This window comes from Mytilus galloprovincialis, chromosome 8, assembly GCF_965363235.1.
Source record: "Mytilus galloprovincialis chromosome 8, xbMytGall1.hap1.1, whole genome shotgun sequence".
NCBI lineage: Eukaryota > Metazoa > Mollusca > Bivalvia > Mytilida > Mytilidae > Mytilus > Mytilus galloprovincialis.
This window is the reverse complement of record NC_134845.1, coordinates 65,366,141-65,382,332: the sequence shown is the minus strand read 5'-3', so window position 1 is coordinate 65,382,332 and position 16,192 is coordinate 65,366,141. Positions and strand designations below refer to the sequence as shown.

The window sequence follows — 16,192 nt, the reverse complement described above, 5'->3', positions numbered from 1 at the left end:
GTTCTCTGAAGAATTGGTTTTTAATTGCAATTGAATCTATACAGCCATATATAGCATTAAAAAAAATGAACAAAATGCTGCCAAATTCTTAAAGTAATTGTTCGGACTTTAAAGTTCATTTTTACTTACTCTGGGGCAGGAGTTAAAGAAGTTTTGATGTTGTGACCAATTGGTGAAACAGATTATTGCTACTCTCAACTCATTGCTTCTTAAATTACTCAAATAAGGAACATTTTTATCAATTGTTTGATTAAATTGGTGACATTTAAACAATTCGTTTCAATTTGCTTATATACTATCGCATAGTTATTAACAATTGAATTCAATGTAAAACAAACGTATTGACATGTGCATTATTCAGACTTTATAATTGTAACTACCTCTCAATATAAGTAGAATAACGCCTTACAAAATATGTTATTCATATGTAATAAGCATCAGTTATTCATTTATAACATGTATAAATGGAATTAAATATGGTTTATCCTCAAAATTCTATATGTGGGTTTAAAGTTTTAAAAATAACCTTAAAGCTATCTTACGATATCATTGTATTGGGCATTAGATCCCTATCTTTAAACTGATTCCTTTGCGAATTTTTGATATTTTTTATCCAATTTGGTTCTATAATCTCTTCAACTTTTGTTATACGTTAAGATATTCAACTAGTTGAACCTCTTACATAAATATATTACTAAAAGAATGGCGAAATATAGCAAAGTAGAAAATAAACAGACAATTATGACAACAACAAAAAACAGACCGAAAGACAAACAGCATATAACACACAACATAGAAAGTAAAGACTGAACAACAAAAACCCCACACAAACTGGGGGTGATTTCAGATAGTTAATTTTTTTTTAATCTACTTTCACCGCGAACGTTCAAAGCCAAGTTTGTATAAATATAAGAGTAAGATAGCTTTATCACTAAAAAAAAAGCACATTAAAGAATAGCCCTATTTGTCTAAGTTCAACTGCCTGGTTCAGTGAGTTCACATCTTCGTATCGAAATAAATCTTAAATGCTTGATTTATAAACGGATAGTTTAAGAAAAATATGTTAAAAACATGCAAGTATACCGATGTACTAACTGCTGATCAGTTATATTTTTGGGGAGTAACAGTGCAAAACCATTTGTTTCAACCAAGAACTAGTAAATCAAAATTACACTTAATAGATAAGTGTGCTTGTGCCGTTTTCGTGATTTACTTCCATTGTGCGCAGCTGGTGCACTTAAGATGGTACGGTTGATAATTTTGTTCTAAATATAAATCACCCACATCTTTCATATATAAATAACAAGAAGTGATATGAGTACCAATGAGACAACTAACTATCCAAGTCTCAATGAATAAAAGGTTAAACATATGATACTAGTAGGTCAAAGAACGGCCTTTAATCGGATAGTTGTTTATGCAACAATAGCTATTGTCATAAAATGTAGATTTGGACTTTAATTTCTGACTTAACATATTAATTTACCTTTTCGTTTCTTTGCTGGTTTTGCGCATTTATAGTTACCAGCCAATGTAGACAAAAAACACACAGTAATACGCACAGTAAAGCTTAGTTGAAAAGAAATTCGAGTCCGATGTCAGAATTGGTTAAAGGTAACAAAAGCAAAATGACAATAATACATAAATTAACAAAGGACTACTTGCAATAACTGACATACCAGCTCCCGACCTCAATTGAACTGATTGATATATTATGTCGTCATCATAGTAGTATCAAGTTCAATCCCTTATGTTAAGGGTTTAGCATCATACCATCACGTACCATCATACAATATTTGAGAAGAACATAACTGGTTTTATAACAACAACTGGTTTAAGAATAAATGTGTTTATTTCCGATGCAATGACCTTGTGAGAGAATCAATATAAAAAGCAATATATGCTATCTCCACTAGAAAACACTCTGGTTTGATGATGTTTCAGTAATACAGAGATTTCTTTTGTACAAAATTAGATACTAACTATTTTATAGTAACAAAACATAACAGAAAAACAATAAAGCCAACACAGGTTTCATGAGACATGGTACACAAATACAGGCTGGTCTATATTAGCGACGAGCAAGTACGTTTTGGTTTCATCAAAATGCAAGGCTCTCGATTGCTTTATCCCATCTTTGTAAGTAAGAACCGTTTGAAACTTCCTTCCATCAGGCGACAAAACAATCATCACAAAAGAGTGTGAAGCAACATACGTTAGAGTTATTGTCTACAGCTATTCCTGTTGGACTGCTCAACACAGATAAATTTTTGAAATCCCACAACTTCATGCCATGTATTTTATAACAGCTGACGATATGATCGTTAAATCTAGTTGCATAAATTTTATTTCCACGGGCAGATACTTCATAACGATCACTGATGTCGTTTTCTATAACATAATATGTTGTTTTAGTCTTGTTTGAAATCTGAAGTGTTTGCATTCCATTTGATTTCAACCAGTATATCAACGTGCCATTATTATATTTAATACCTCGACATTCGTCATTTGTTATTATAATTTCTTCAATCATTTCTGAGGTTATGTTAACAATCTGTATAGCTCGTACTGCTGATACTGCAACTAAATCATCTTTGACGTAGGTGACATCAAAAAGTCCATCCCCAGTATTTGATAATGGTATACGTATAGACCTGTCTAACAAAAAAATCGGTATTGATTATTATCAAACTGTTATAATTGCCCCTGTCTGCTACTACTATTTTTCCACTAGGTAAAGTAGTAATTCCCCGAATTCTAAAGTTTCTTTTAAGCAAGTCACCTTTTACGAAAAGATAATTTGGATATTTGAGAGAGTGTTATTTCATCAAACGATTTTGGCACAATTTGAGGAATAACTGACAAAATCTGAGCTTGTTTGTCGTCCTCTCTTTTTAGAACAACTAACAAAGATTTTTTTTCGATAGTCACTGATCCAAAGGAATGTATGGTTGAATCAATATTTGATAATTTGTCATCCAATTTCAATTGCGGCAGAAGTTGATTAAGACTTCCATCCTCTGTTAAAGACAGCAGATAATTTTCCTCTTTTTTTACTTCGATTTCAATCGACTTATTTCCAATAAATGCCTGCAGGTCTGATGCATACATTTTAATGGCGGAAATGTTTTGCACCAAATCATCTGCGACTTTTGCTTTTCCTAATAAGTAATTATCGACGAAATGGTCTATCTCTGTCTTTGTTTAGTTTTCTGAAGCATCTACCTCTTTAAACATTTTTTGCTCCAGCATGTCTAGGTGAGCGTTAATTTCATTTCATATCTGTTTGATTTTGTCCTGGCCTCACGGTCAAAAACCTTGCGGGCATGATTTTTGTGCTCAGACTCGAAAATCAACCAATCAAATTGCTGGATTTCATGTTTCGAGCATGATTTTTGTGGTCCGAGCACTGAGCAAAGTTTTATGCCTTCAAGGCCTGATGTCTCTGTCGTTGGTCATGGATTTTGGCAATATTTCGTTGACCGTCTTCTATAATATTCTTAATGTTACTTTTTATGTCGTTCACACTCAGTTCAATAGAATCTAGCAAGGCTGATGTCTTTGTAGTTTTAATAACGTCTTGCAGTAGCTGAAGACCAGTGCAGCAGTGTTCTAATCTCATTGAATTATATTTTATATTTTAACTCCTTTACTTTTTAAAGTTGTCTGATTTAAAATTAAACTCAACTAATTAACACTCACTTACAGAAAAGTCGGTAACATTTTATGTGTAGTTATCGTCTTTCCTCCTCTCTCCTTCTCATATAACCACCTTGCCTAAACCAAAGAAAACCATGCAAAATTAACACCTAATGAAAAGATAAGTAAAACACAGTAAGTGGTCAGGCATAGAGGGAGATGAAACTGAATAACAAAAAACAAAATACAGAATTTCATAATAATTTTACTAGGAAAGAATAATAATGAGTATCACAGATCAAAGGTCACAAAATCCAATGATTTATACTAGTACATACAATCAGACATATATAATACCTGAGATAGGTCATTTCACATTATAAATATTAAAAATCTTTTGAAATCAATAAGATTTCACATATTTTACTTATAACTAAATAGTTACATTAGAAAAAGAAAACAGAAAATATTAAAATATATAAAAGGAGTAATCTAAATATTGTTTTTAAGTATATCTCGATATTGTTGACATTTTGAGTTTTCTGGTAATGAGTATTGACTCTTTTGTATGGTTTATAACAAGTTTTTTGGGAAATCATATCAAAACAAACACAAGACTTTAATGCGACTTTCCTATCTGGAGTACTATATATGTCTTCTGATACAATAAATACAATCTCATTTTCATCACTGGCTACTGTTTACCCACAAATTTTAATGTCTAAACTAAAGGCTTTCCACATTGAGTCGCAGATAAAAATGAACTTGTGAACATCAAATTCCCATTTCTCAGTAACAACTATAGAGCGCTCTTATTCTTAACTATCTTTTCCCGTAATCATACACTTAAACAAAAGGAGTTCATATATCAAGGATAAAACATGTGTTGTCACATTTTCTATATATGTCTTAGTTTAACCTTGATACAAGCCAATACAAAAGAAAAAAACAAAATTTTCCACCAAATAGTCATCTAAACTTGGAATAGAAAAGGGAGGATCTATTTATTTTTATCATCACCCATACTAGGTATCTCATTTAACACATTATTCAACTTTTTCCCTGATCAATAACTGTGGTTGAGCAATGAACAGAATCAAAAAAGTGATTGTTAGTGCAATTGCAAATAGCTTTTAATAGCTGCGTTCTCAAAAAGGAATTGGTATGACAATGTGAATATGATCAGATAACATGATTCTCGTTGGTTCAATTGGAAACTATCAAAACTTTACAAAAAATAATCTGTTCAAAAATTTATCAAGATTGATTAGGCAGGAAATGGGAGGCACTCAATTATTTAAACACGGATGGTTGCATTTTGTAAAAAGTTTTAAGTAAAATATTTTTTTTTATTTTATGGACAGTATGGATTTTACAAATGTGCCTCTGATGACATCCCCCCCTAAAAAAAAATGTGTTTTTAAAAACTCTGGAACAGCCCTAACATAAGCCTGCATTTGTTTCTTTCCGTTAAAGTTTTAAATGATTAATTTAGGTGATTCTCCACTTTCCAAATATGATAGAGTATCTTAATATAAAAGAGGGGTGAAAGATACCAGAGGGACAGTCAAACTCATACATCAAAAACAATGGGCCTTATATAATTATGTAGAGCTCAAAGGCAAATGACTAATACAATCCACTACTACTATGCCTTACATTTGATAACATAATCTCAGTATTATAAAATAGATGAGCAGCACTAAATGTTCTTGTTAAGGATGATTTTTGATTGTCAATCCTAATGATTGATGGCGTTTAACACCTATTTCAGCATTTTTGTTACATCATGGCAGAAACTTTTATTTGTCAAGGAAAAGAGAGTACCAAGACAATAAGCAGGAAAACTTTGTTTGTAATTAATTAAGTTTAAAATGGAATGCCAAGAAAAATAGTTGGACCTCATACTTTAGATGAACTACCTAAGACCCCTCAGCCACTGAGGACTCCTAATTGATTGTTGATAAATATATTTAAAAATTGAGTTTTGTATACTTGATAGGTATAATACGACAGGATGTCAAATCACAACATTTTTAATCATGAAAAGCAAGTGTAACTGCCAACTACTGGTCACTGTATTAGTGTATGTTAGTTTGATGCTTTTTTTTTTCAGTTTGTCACAAACATGTTTAATTTGTTTATATGACAATAAAGATTATTCCAACACAATATATTTCATTATAATTTACAATATGGATAAAGATTCATTTATTTTTCTGTGGATAGAGTAAAATTTACTATTCCACAGATTATTTATTAACATTGTCTTCATCAAAGCAACTGAAAAATTGTTTTTCATTGAGTAATTTAATGTGTGTTTTCCCTATTCATGAAATCAAGGAAATCTGATATCACATAAAATCCATGATTCCAAAATAAATGATTTGTGTGAATCATTATCAATCTCAACAAAAAAATTATCATCTAAATAGAGGTAGATTTAGTTCCAAGCTGAAAAAACATTTACACTAGTAACATGACAAATATCATAAAATAACTATCAAAGGAACAATGTCCTGTACACAACAAATTACAATTTTTAGGATAAACATTTTCAAAACATTTATCAATATCACATTTCTGCTCAAAATTTTTTTTTCATATAAATTATCCCTTTACAGTTGTTGTTTTTTTAAATGTGTGATATAAAAATAACATAATTATAAAATATATATATTGTAAAATCATTATATTGGTAAAAAGAAATCTCTCTTTAAAAACTGTCACAGTTAAGTCATATAAAAAATATGTTTACATTTGCATGCCAGTTAAGAGATATTTTAGTGCAAATACCTAGTAAGCCATACTCAATGACAAAATTTTATATAATTCCAATAATACACTAGTATAAACCAAAGAGAGGCTCTAAGGAGCTTGAATTACCCACTAAACAAATTTAACCTCATAATTACTTCAGAAAATAACTTTCCACAAAATCCGTCTTGGTTGCTTTGCTTCAACTGATCTACTAAAATTTCAAAACATTTCATTTTTATTATTTTAAGAATAGCTTTAGGAACATTAGATTTGTACTTTTACCTCTCTGGAATTGACCATCTGTTCCAAAACTGCCATGATCTATTTGTTAAAAGTTGATAATTTTAAACTTTTCGAGTTTTCACCTATTAGTAAATTTTATACTACAATTACTCATTTTATATTTGTTTAGATGGATTAGTAAAAAAATTTGAGATTCAATATATTATGTACAAAATGTTTTTAAGTGCTAAATTTCTGGATTGGTACGTGAACTACATGATTTTGACTGTGTGTCTCAATTGCACAATCATGGACGTGAACTACATGATTTTGACTGTGTGTCTCAATTGCACAATCATGGATGTGAACTACATGATTTTGACTGTGTATCTCAATTGCACAATCATGATTGTAAAAAAAGCTCTAAAATATGATTTTGTCAAAATATACATAAAAAAAAAATGTTGTGCAATCTTATAATAAAGTAATCAATTTCCACCAAAAGAATTTCTTTAAAATTCATTGTAATTTTTTTTATAAAATTATCATGTATAAGATGTAATAATGAGATCAAAATTTAAAAAAAATAGCTGTATAATGTTCAATAACAGGTTAATAAATAACCATTAAATACATGTATGTATGTATGTATGTATGTATATAGCTGATTGTGCAGAATGAAAATACATAAAAAATAGTCTTTGGAAAACATTAAAACAATAATAGTTTACATAAAAAACTTTAAATATAAATTCTGAAGTATAAGGATGTAAATACAACGAAAAAGTATTTTCTTTCTGTGGACGGAAGAACAATATCACAAAACAGTTAAAAAAAAATTAAAAGTACAGTACAGAATATCTAAAACTAATAAATAACACAAAATAGAACATTATCAAGTTCCTCAAATCATTTGAGAATAAACCTCTGCTGCCAAATGTAACGTGTTTCATACTTAATATTAAGGTATACAGATTTTCCATGTTGTTTTTTTTTTCATTTTGAGCCATATTGTTCAGAATCATGTTCGTGAATATGAAATTGAAATCTGAATATTTTTTTTGGAAGTTTATGTTAGATAAATGTACAAAGACAACAATTTTAGGTTATAACTGACAAAGTAAAACTATTATCAAAATAACTCTTTGATTGTCAACTATTCATTGATATTCTGAATAAATATCCTGAACCATGAGATGCCATGCCATTTACTATTACAAAACTTATAAAATGTACAGGGTTGTACATAAACTTATGTTGATTTTGAGAGAATGAAAACCATGACCATGCAAAACTCCATTTTGAAGTTTTAAAATACCAGTGGGTTGAGCTGCTATAAAATATTGAAATTCATCAGTTTACAAAATTTTACAAATATCACAAAATAATACATAGTAATTAAACTAATATTTGGATTTCACAACATTTAAAAAAAAGGATGGAAAATGATTAAAAGATATCAATATATATAAAACAAGAAATAAATTAAACATTTTGTCATCACAGAACATTATCTAGTAAATACAACAAATATAAAAATAGCACTGCTTTATTATTCTATTACTTATAATTTCTTTGAAAACATATTTCGCTGAATTCACACTTGATTGACTTCACAATTCTCTAACTTCACACTTGATTGACTTCACACTTCTCTAACTTCACACCTTTCTAACGTCACACTTCTGTATCTGTAATAGAAAATCATCATAAGTGTTTAGATGACATCACAATATAGTAATAATAGTACAGATGAAAATCAACATAATTACTAATTTCCATGTAATCTAACTGAAATAAAAAGGACTCTCAGGAAATTCCAAGTAAGCAACTTTTTCAAATTACAGCTTTAGATGCAATAACCATAAGCTACCATGGATTAATTCCTTTTTGTGGGTACAAATTTCGTGAATTTGGAAAATAAATGTATTTTCATCGATATTTAATTGAATGGTTTTTCCAAAGCCTGCATACAAGCCTTTAGAAAAGTTGTACTTTGCTCAACTTTGCAGGAATCTTTAATTAGGTCTTTTTATCTTGTTAATTTTGCTGTATATTAGGTTTGTTGTTGTTTTCATTGTTTTATACATTAATCAGGCTGTAAGTTCTTCCTTTGAATTGTATTGCATTTGCCATTCTCTGGGGTTTAATAGCAGACTACATGGTATGAATTCTCCTTTGTTGGAGGTAGTACAGTGACCTATAGTTGTTTGTTGTTTTAAACTTCTACAGTGACGGATCCAGAGGGGGGGGGGGATTCCGGGGGTTGCAACCCCCCTTTTTTTTAGACCGATCAATGCATTTGAATGAGGACATATAGTTGGAACCCCCCCCCCCTTTGTCCTGGGTTAAGAAACCCCCCCCCCCTTTTTAAAATGGCTGGATCCGCCACTGTTCTATGTTATTTGGTTTATGGCAGAGTGTTGTCCCATTGGCAATTATACCACATTTTCTTATTTTCATTATTAGACATAAAAAAATATTACTATATGCTACCTTGATTAATGGTAGGTTGAATACCTGATATACTTTTGATGGTGTATGAGCTGTCATTCAAACTGAAAAGAGAAAAAAAATATATTAAAAGAGGGATGAAAGATACCAAAGGGACAGTCAAACTCAGAAATCTTAAATAAACTGACAACGCCATAAGTTCTTTATGTTATCAATAAAATTGAGAATGGAAATGGGGAATGTGTCAAAAAGACAACAACCCGCCCAAATAAAAAACAACAGTAGAGGGTCACCAACAGGTCTTCAATGTAGCGAGAAATTCCCGCACCCGGAGGCGTCCTTCAGCTGGCCCCTAAACAAATATATACTTGTCCAGTGATAATGAACGCCATATAATTTCCAAATTGTACACAAGAAACTAAAATTAAAATAATACAAGACTAACAAAGGCCAGATATATTTATTTAAGATACATTTTTTATCATACGCTTACAATTTCTTGATTTTAGTCACCTGAAAATTTCATTGAATTTTGTTATACCATAATGCATTGAGAACATAATTTACACTGTTATCTAAAATATGCAGATAAATCTCTAAAAATAATAAAATTTCAAGCTTCATTGAGTTTAAGTAAACAAATTTTAGATATGACATATTATTAGTGAGTATATACATGTAACAGATAAACCACTAACTACATTTTACACTTATCATACAAAAAACTTCATTGATGGTACATTTTAGTCATAAATAGTTATCAAAGGTACCAGGATTTTAATTTAGTACGCCAGACGTGCGTTTTGTCTACATAAGACTCACCAGTGACGCTCATATCAAAATTTTTATAAAGCCAAACAAGTACAAAGTTGAAGAGCATTGAGGATCTAAAATTCCTAAAAGTTGTGCTAAATACGGCTAAGGTAATCTATGCCCGGAATAAGAAAATCCTTGGTTTTTTCGAAAAATTCAAAGTTTTGTGCACAGGAAATTTATAAAATGACCACTTTATTGATATTCATGCCAACACCAGAGTGTTGACTTCTGGGCTGGTGATACCCTCGGGGACGAAAGGTCCACCAGCAGCATAAAATTAATGTTGGTTTTAGGTAGAGCAAAATATATGAAATTCAACATGTTCAAAGGATGAAATTAGTAAATGTTAATACTGATGACATGCCAATCTTATGTTATTTGATAGAGTTTAAATGCTTTTATAATTTTTCGAAATTCAGCAGTTCAAAGGTGACCTTGTCATGCATACTTTATTTTCAAGTTATCAATCTTGAAAAATATCAAAGAATCTTTTTCATATACCTGTACGCAACATTACTCAATAAATAAGGCTAGAGGGAAAAGCAGTAATCACTTAGTTGTCCTGCATACAGGAACACAGTTACCTAGAAAAAATACACTTTTCAAGTGCTGAAATTCAGAAGGAATTTATTTTGATTGACAGGATGCACATTGGTTTTCCTATTAAGAAAGAATTACAATCTGATGTCACATGTAAAGAGGGTGTTTTGTTCCTCACTAAAGAACACTTGATACAATTTTTCAGGAGTTAAAATTCACATTATGTGACCTTTCACTAAACAAAAGTTATAGCCAAAACTATAAACACATCCTTTTTTCTAGTGGAAACTCATAGTTCCTGACCTCCGTCTTAATGGTCAAACAACTTTACCTAATCTCTACTAAAAACTAGCTATCTACTTGATTATTTTCCTATAATTTCTTGTCATCCTGAAATATTTGCCAATGGATGTTAATCCTTGTATGAGGGATGAATATATAAAGATAAAATATCTGACCAACCATGTTGATAATGTGACATGATATAAGTAAACAAACATACATATTGAATTGAGCGATGTGCTTCCACCACATGTGAAAATGAAAAAATATATAAAAAAAGCCCAAAAACCAAAATTTCTGAAAAAAAAATTCATCAAAGCCAAATTGGGAATATATTTAGAATTCGGCATCTGATTAATCTCATGGTTCAAGCTAACTACACAAAACCCTAAGTGCAATAAAGGATATACACCTTACAGCAAAACTTAGCCATGCTAGGTCATTATCATGACTATGTTATACATTGCATTGTGGGTCTCATTGGGGTCTAAGCGTGACGGGGGATTGCCGATTTTTGGTAAGTGTGACACTGTAAAGTCAAATTATTGTGTTGTGAATCGGGAAATGAGGTCTAACGGGACCCAAGAAATGACAAAAAAATGAGAATTGCTTACGTTCATAGTGTAAGCGGGATATGGGAATCTGACAAAACAGTAAGCGGGATCCGGGATCAGAACCCCCCCCAATGAGACCCCCTGCATTCAGCCTCATGTAGCATATAACAAAGAACAGCAACTCAGGGTATTGATGCTTTAACACTACAATGACTACAAAATATGTGATACACATTTCAATACCTCATTACTGTTGTATCAGTATACAAATCCTCCCTATCAGGAGGAGGTTTAACCTCAGGATCAGAAAATCTGTGTGCAAAAACAAATACAGACTTACATTTACCATAGAGAGTAGAATATAAATTATAAATACATAAAGTTCTTTCAGATTATTTATCTAAACATGCAAACTTAGTGAAAGAGTTTAGTCTAAACCATATTTATTTCATATCCCATATATTTAGTCATTTCAAAGCAAACCACATTTGACACAAATGTTTGAAGTGTGCAAAAATGTGTGCACATTTTGTTTATAAGGATCTAAAATAAACAACTATTCATTCTACTGTCTGTTCTTGTAAAAATTACATCAGCCAATCAAATTTTAGCCTTGAAATATTTGAAGGCATGAATACTAATGACAAAACAAGAGGATCTTTAAAGGTCTTTAAAACAGAAAGTAGAGTTTTCAGAACATTTAAAGTAAAGCATGGACACAAAATTCCTAATCATAATTAAATTGATTTGCAGTGAACAAGGGTTTGTTGTTGGTTGTACATTGTCATTGTATTTTATTGTTTCTTTAATTTTTTCTACATTGTTACTTTAAAATTTTGATCTTTCATTTAACAAGTGAATCACAATTGTTAAAAACAAAACTTTACGACAAAAGAGATGATTTTAGCTTTCCAATTGTGAACTTTCCATTCCTAAGTAGCAACATTCCAGCAGCACCTGCATACAGGGTATATATCTCCCAATTGATACATTATTCCCGTGCTTGCATTTCCTATCATGATTTTCTTGATAGAGGGTTGCTGCTCACAAGGAAGCTATTAAATCAAGAGTTCCAAATGGTGAAGTTGAAATCATCCCTTCGTAAATTTTACGGACAACATCCCGAGTAGGTTGACCGTTATGGAATAACCGTTACACAAATGATATCGGATATGTTCCTTACGTTGTAACTACAATCCCCTTCCCTTTCATGAATGTGACCTACCGAATTAGACTATTTACCGGATTTGTTATCACATAAGGAACACGACGGGTGCCACATGTGGAGCAGGATCTGCTTACCCTTCCGGAGCACCTGAGATCACTCCTAGTTTTTTGGTGGGGTTCCTGTTGTTTATTCTTTAGTTTTCTATGTTGTATCATGTGTGCTGTTGTTTGTTTGTATTTTTAATTTTTAGCCATGGCATTGTCAGTTTGTTTAGATTTATGAGTTTGACTGTCCCTTTGGTATCTTTCGTCCCTCTTTTAAAGATAATCTAATATTCTTTAATTAATTCTTTTAAATTAATACATTGAAATGCTTCTTTTATAGAATTTAAGTATTAAAAATACTATGAGTTCAGTGACACCAAAAAGAAGATCTCAGGGCTTCACATTCATGAAATGATTCAATATACAATTATCATGATTATAGTACCAGAATCAGAAATCAACTTGAACCAAAATGTTGAATTTGGTGTTTCAAGCAAAAATGTGGTACTCTGAGTACTGAATAAAATTAAATGACTGAAAGGCAAGGACTTTGCCAGAAAAAATTCATGGAAAAGAAAAAGGGAAGATCAGAACTTATATTAATTCATTATATTGTAATATCAATTACAAAATCAAAAGTATTTCCTGTAAGCGCAAACACATCCATGCATGCTACAGATGAAATACCACATCTAGGTAAAGAAAATAAAGTGCAATTTGTCCCAGGTATTTAATTCTGTAATGTCCTAGTACTGATGACTTACACAGTCTTTAAATTGATTACATCTTAGAACAGAAGATACAACAATAATATAAGTAACAGTGCTAAGTAACCCAATAAATACTTCCCTCACCCTTCATATTAATGTTCAATGTAAAATTAAAGAGGTTAAAAAGAATATTACTACTGCTATCAGACTTGGGGTCAATTACATTGGAATGTAATTAATTAAATTACACATTATATTGCAAAAATGATCAATTACGCATTACACAGTTTTTGAAATGTAATTAATTAAATTACAATCACTTTACTAATGTAATTAATTAAATTACACATTACATTTGATCATGATATTTTTTAACAAAATTTTACATGTATATATAATGCATGTGTAAAATATTCATGTAAGCATAGTTTAAGCGTTGCATTTGATAATTATTTAATTTAGTTATATTTTAATGTTTTGTCATTTAGTCTGAATCTGTTTGGTCTGAAAACAGCAATTGTAATTAGTCTTTCGACATAAATGTGCTAGATATTGCTCAATCAGTCTGCTATAAAAATAACCTTTTGTTTTGAATGTGGTACAAGTGGTTCTTCATTTTTCAAGTTCATTAAAAAATAATATTCAATTTCAGACATATTTTTAAGGAAACTTTAGAAAGCAGAAAAGTAAGAAGAATCTTCGAAATTTGGACATTTTTGATCTACTCATGTATAAATACATTAACAAGCTTTAAGATAGAAAATCATGCTGATAAGTTTGACATAAATTAGCTATAAAAGTATCATAGAAAATAGGTATATGTATTGTAGATAAACACATGGTTCCACTGAAAATTAAATGTGTTTTTTCCTCATTTTATAATAATCATTTCAACTAGAATTGAAAGAAAGTTTACACCTGTGGAAAAAAGAGTACTGGTGGAGAACCACATGCACAGCTAATAAGAAATTGTCTGTTTTTCCTAAGAATGTTATGCTATTCCTGATCATTTTATACTATTCCGAAGAAATGTTATGCTATTTCTGAGAAAATGTTATGCTATTCCTGAGAAATTGTCTGTTTTTCCTTAGAATGTTATGCTATTCCTGATCATTTTATACTATTCCGAAGAAATGTTATGCTATTCCTGAGAAATTGTCTGTTTTTCCTTAGAATGTTATGCTATTTCTGATCATTTTATACTATTCCGAAGAAATGTTATGCTATTTCTGAGAAAATGTTATGCTATTCCTGAGAATTGTTATGCTATTCCTGAGAAAAGTTATGCTATTCCTAAGAAAGTTATACTTTTCCTGAGAAATGATATGCTATTCCTGTGGAAAATTATGCTATTCCTGAGAAATGTTATGCTATTCCTGAAACATGTTACAATTGTTAAAACCCTAAACCCAATGCACAGGAGTGGGAATCATGCAGGAGTTTGTACTCTTGTTGACGAGTGTGCAGTGTGCAATGAAGCATGCATGTTGTCTTTTACCTTTCGGGAATGGTGTATTCTGGTTTCTTATATATTAAATCTACTGTGGGTAAAGAAGGATATGGCTCTTTTCTGTGCAAAAAAAAATCATCCTGTGAACATGTTAATCTAAATGTTTTTAACAGTGAAGGATTAACAAAATTGTATGTTATAATTAAATAAAAGTGTATATGCTTAAACTCAGTATAGTCAATAGCATACTAGACATATCAAGTTTAAAAGATGACAAAAAATATCTAATTCTACAAAAACTATAATTTGAATGTTATCTAGAAAAACACAACTAATTTTCAATAGGTATGCAAAGACGGTCAAATGAATATGTATAGGGATTCACACCAAAAGAGTATAATTGTCACCTTATTTACAATGATTCTGAAGATAAAATAAAGTTGACCTTCAACTATTTTTGCACCAGGTAAGCAATTATAAATATACTTTCCCACCTCAATGCACAATTATTGCAGGCAAGGCAACACACATTTTGTTTCCCATTTTGTGACCCTAACATGATGCTATTAAATGGTTATTTATAAATAATACCAAATCAACATAAATTTGCATGCTGACATTTTTAACTTGGTGTATTGCCCATACCAAAGAAATATTGTATAAAAAGTCTTATGCAACAGAGCTGTCTCATTTTGTTTCTAATGTGTGTTTTACAAAACTTAATATTGCATGTGTTGTATAATGTCATTTAAATGTTGGCAATGAGCTCTCCAGAGCTTTTGTTTGTAATAAAATTTTCATTTCTATTTTATTCATGGACGAATGATTGATGATTACATCCCTTCATCAAACGTATGTTAGTTGACATTAATTGTAAAGCAAATTTTAGAAAATATAATAAAGCATAGGTATATATTTTTTGCTAGAAGAATAGATAAAATTGAGAATGGAAATGGGGAATGTGTCAAAGCGACAACAACCCGATATATATACTTTATACATATTGTTATTTTATATTATATATAAAAAAATCACAATTCTTACAAAATTTATAAACTGTTCTTCATAAAACCTCTTATTAGCAACCTATAACTTAGCAAGACTTTTTTTTAAATAGCCAATCCATTTCCCTGCTATTATATTAATATTGATTCCCTCCTCAAGAACCTTAACTTAGGGTAGGAATACCCTTTTATCGTCAAGTTCAAATGTCCATTTTTTGCTAATGTAAGCCTTAATTTTTCTATCTTCATGCATTCATTAAATCTCATCATGTAGCTACTGTTAGCGTCAAATGGAGTAAAATGGTTGTCGTTAAGGTTATTGTAGTTTTTACCATCATTCTTCATATGGGGTTCCCCATTCCTACCCTGTCTACCCTCTTAACTGGTAAATTATTTGATAAATGATTACAATTTTCATGAAGTTGAAAATACAATGTTAAGGTTAATTTTAAGTTATCCTATAGTCTTAAAGCTAACAAAAGCCATAATTCCTAATTATTAATTAATCAAAGTATTGTTTAATTATTTGGTTCAAAGGCTGTATAATAA

At 30.5% G+C, this 16,192-nt stretch overlaps 1 protein-coding gene across 6 annotated transcripts in view; it reads right to left on the bottom strand.

Moving 5' to 3' along the window:
- Window positions 1-3,886: 3,886 nt before the first annotated feature.
- LOC143042394 (anoctamin-7-like) overlaps window positions 3,887-16,192 on the bottom strand; it is a 66,914-nt gene continuing 54,608 nt past the window's right edge. The window contains exons 22-25 of one of the 6 annotated variants that reach the window (XM_076214671.1): window positions 14,688-14,759; window positions 11,511-11,579; window positions 9,142-9,179; window positions 3,887-8,312 (exon numbers count right to left, since the gene is read on the bottom strand). In XM_076214671.1, the coding sequence (XP_076070786.1) occupies window positions 8,299-8,312; window positions 9,142-9,179; window positions 11,511-11,579; window positions 14,688-14,759 (193 nt within the window). In that variant the 3' untranslated portion in view covers window positions 3,887-8,298. Of the gene's footprint in view, window positions 8,313-9,117; window positions 9,180-11,510; window positions 11,580-14,687; window positions 14,760-16,192 lie in introns of all 6 variants that reach the window. The other 5 variants (XM_076214675.1, XM_076214673.1, XM_076214674.1 and 2 more) reach the window with 5 other exon arrangements.